The following is a 2,893-nucleotide window of genomic DNA, read 5'->3' on the forward strand; positions in this document are numbered from 1 at the left end:
CCATGGGATGGGCAGGGGGGTCCCGAGGGGGTCCCAGGGGTGTTGTGGGGGAACTGTGCCACCCCCAGTGCCACCCCAAACCCCCCAGGGCCACCTCAAACCCCCCAGTGCCACCCCAAAACCCCCAGTGTCATCCCACAACCCCCCAGTGCCACTCAATTCCGCCCAAGAGGGGTCCTGGGGGCTGAGGGGTGTCCCTGGGAGGGGAGGGGAGTTCAGGGGGGGTTCAGATGTTCCACAGGGCCCCGAGGGTTTGGGGGGGTCTCAGAGGACATAGAAACTTTCAGAAGTGTTGGGGAGATGCTGCAGGTTTGGGGGGCTCTCAGGGGGGGTTCAGAGCACACAGAAATTTCAGGGAGTGTTGGGAGCTGCTGTGGGTTTTGGGGGGTCTCAGAGCCCACAGAAATCCCAGGGACTGTTGGGGAGATGCTGCAGGTTTTGGGGGTCTCAGGGTGGGTTCACAGGACACAGAAATTTCAGGGTCTGTTGGGTTTGAGGCCTCTCAGGAATTTCAGGAAGTTTTGGGGGGGCCCTGTGAGTTTGGGGTCTCTCAGGGTGGCTTCAGAAGACAGAAATCCCAGGGACTGTTGGGTTTGGGGTTCTCAGGGTGGGTTTAGAGGACAGAAATTTCCCTGACTGTTGGGTTTGGGGCTCCCAGGGTGGGTCAGAGCACACAGAAATGCCAGGAAGCTCTGGGGGAGGTGCTGTGAGTTTGGAGGGTCTCAGAGCACACGGAAATTCCAGGGACTTTTGGGGTTTGGAGGGGTCTCAGGGTGGGTTCAGAGCACAGAAATCCCAGGGACTGTTGGGTTTGTGGCTCTCAGGGTGGCCCAGAGCACACAGAAGTTTCCCTGACTGTCCCTTGGTGTCTCTAGGGTGGCCCAGGGCACACAGAAGTTTCCCTGACTGTCCCTTGGTGGCTCTAGGGTGGCCCAGAGCACACAGAAGTTCCCCTGACCATCCCTTGGTGGCTCCCAGGGTGGCCCAGGGCACACAGAAGTTTCCCTGGCTGTCCCTTGGTGGCTCTAGGGTGGCCCGGAGCACACAGAAGCTCCCCTGACCGTCCCCTGGGGGCTCGCAGGTCCCACCTGTGCCCGCTGGAAGAAGTGGGGCAGGTGTTTCATGGCGTTGCCCCTCACACACGCCACGTTGCCGAAGCGGCCGGGCTGCGCCGCCCGCAGCGCCCGTTTAGAGGACAGAAATTTCCCTGACTGTTGGGTTTGGGGCTCTCAGGGTGGGTCAGAGCACACAGAAATGCCAGGAAGCTCTGGGGGAGGTGCTGTGAGTTTGGAGGGTCTCAGAGCACACGGAAATTCCAGGGACTTTTGGGGTTTGGAGGGGTCTCAGGGTGGGTTCAGAGCACAGAAATCCCAGGGACTGTTGGGTTTGTGGCTCTCAGGGTGGGTTTAGAGGATAGAAGCTTCCCTGACTGTTGGGGTTTGTGGCTCCCAGGGCACACAGAAGTTCCCCTGACCGTCCCTTGGTGGCTCTAGGGTGGCCCAGGGCACACAGAAGTTCCCCTGGCTGTTGGGTTTGTGGCTCTAGGGTGGCCCAGGGCACACAGAAGTTCCCCTGGCTGTCCCTTGGTGGCTCTAGGGTGGCCTGGAGAACACAGAAGTTTCCCTGACCATCCCTTGGTGGCTCTAGGGTGGCCCAGGGCACACAGAAGCTCCCCTGACTTTGGGTTTGTGGCTCTAGGGTGGCCTGGAGCACACAGAAGTTTCCCTGACCATCCCTTGGTGGCTCTAGGGTGGCCCAGGGCACACAGAAGCTCCCCTGTCCCGGTGCCCCGGGCTCACCGAGCAGCCCCCCGTAGCCGCACCCCACATCTGCGAACTCCACGCGGGCCGGGGGGGTCCCGGGGGGGGCGTCGGGCGGGAAAAAACTCGGGAACAGCGAGGCCCAGTCCATGTCCTGAGGGCGGGAGGGGCTGCGGGCACCGGGGCCGTCACTGCCCGGGAACCGGAGCCGGGCACCGGGGGGGACACAAGGGCGGGGCCGGGCGGTGGGACCGGGAGGGGATGGGGAGGGGGATCCAGCCCGGCTGCTCCTGGGGGCGGCCAGATGGCCGCGGTGCCACACGGGGCCATCACGGGGGTCCCGGGGCTCTCAGGGCCGGGGGGTCCCGCCGCGGGCGCTGGGGCGGTCCCGGGACCCGGCGCGGGTGTTACCGGGGGGGATCCGGGGGTCCCCGCACTCACTAGCACAGGGTGTGGTCGGCCAGCGGGTTCGAGTGCGCGCGCTGCCGGTAGAAGCGCTTCTGTGGCGGCGCCGCGGCCTCCTCGTCCTGCTCCGCCGCCGCCATGCCGGCACCGCGCGGCGCGTACAGTGGCGTCACTGCGCGGCGCGGGGTTGTGACGTCATGGGCGAACTGTCAGTGGAGCGAGCCTTGGCTGGAGTTCACAGCTCCCCCTGGCGGCCCGGCGCTGCTCCCAGTGCTCCCAGTACAACCAGTACAACCAGTGCCCCCCAGTGTCCCCCAGTGCCCTCCCCAGTGTTCACACTGGCCCCCCAGTGCCCTCCACAGTGCCCCCAATACAACCAGTGCCCCCCAGTGCCCTCCACAGTGCTCCCAGCACAACCAGTCCCCCCAGTGCTCACACTGTCCCTCCCCAGTGCTCCCAGTGCCCCCCCCCAGTACCCCCCAGTGCTCTTAGTGCTTCCTCAGTGCTCCCAGTGTCCCCCAGTGGTCCCCAATGCCCCCAGTTTTCCCGGTGCCCTCCCAGTGCTCCCAGTACAACCAGTGCTCCCAGCTCCCCCCAGTGCTCCCAGTGCCCCTTCCCACCGCTCCGAGCTCCTCCCAATGGTCCCAGTGGCCCCTGGTGCCCCCCAGAATCCCCCCCAGTTCCCCCAGTGCTCCCAGTCCCCCCAGTGCCCACAATTCCCCCAGTTC

At 65.0% G+C, this 2,893-nt stretch overlaps 1 protein-coding gene across 1 annotated transcript in view; it reads right to left on the reverse strand.

The window, feature by feature from the left end:
• METTL1 (methyltransferase like 1) overlaps positions 1-2,448 on the reverse strand; it is a 4,385-nt gene extending 1,937 nt beyond the window's left edge. The window contains exons 1-3 of the mRNA XM_041472652.1: positions 2,202-2,448; positions 1,800-1,930; positions 1,089-1,207 (exon numbers count right to left, since the gene is read on the reverse strand). Coding sequence (XP_041328586.1) covers positions 1,089-1,207; positions 1,800-1,930; positions 2,202-2,305 — 354 coding nt within the window. The 5' untranslated portion in view covers positions 2,306-2,448. The remainder of the gene's footprint in view (positions 1-1,088; positions 1,208-1,799; positions 1,931-2,201) is intronic.
• Between the last annotated feature and the right edge of the window lie 445 nt (positions 2,449-2,893).

The sequence above is a fragment of the Pyrgilauda ruficollis genome, unplaced genomic scaffold, assembly GCF_017590135.1.
Source record: "Pyrgilauda ruficollis isolate IOZ18807 unplaced genomic scaffold, ASM1759013v1 scaffold295, whole genome shotgun sequence".
NCBI lineage: Eukaryota > Metazoa > Chordata > Aves > Passeriformes > Passeridae > Pyrgilauda > Pyrgilauda ruficollis.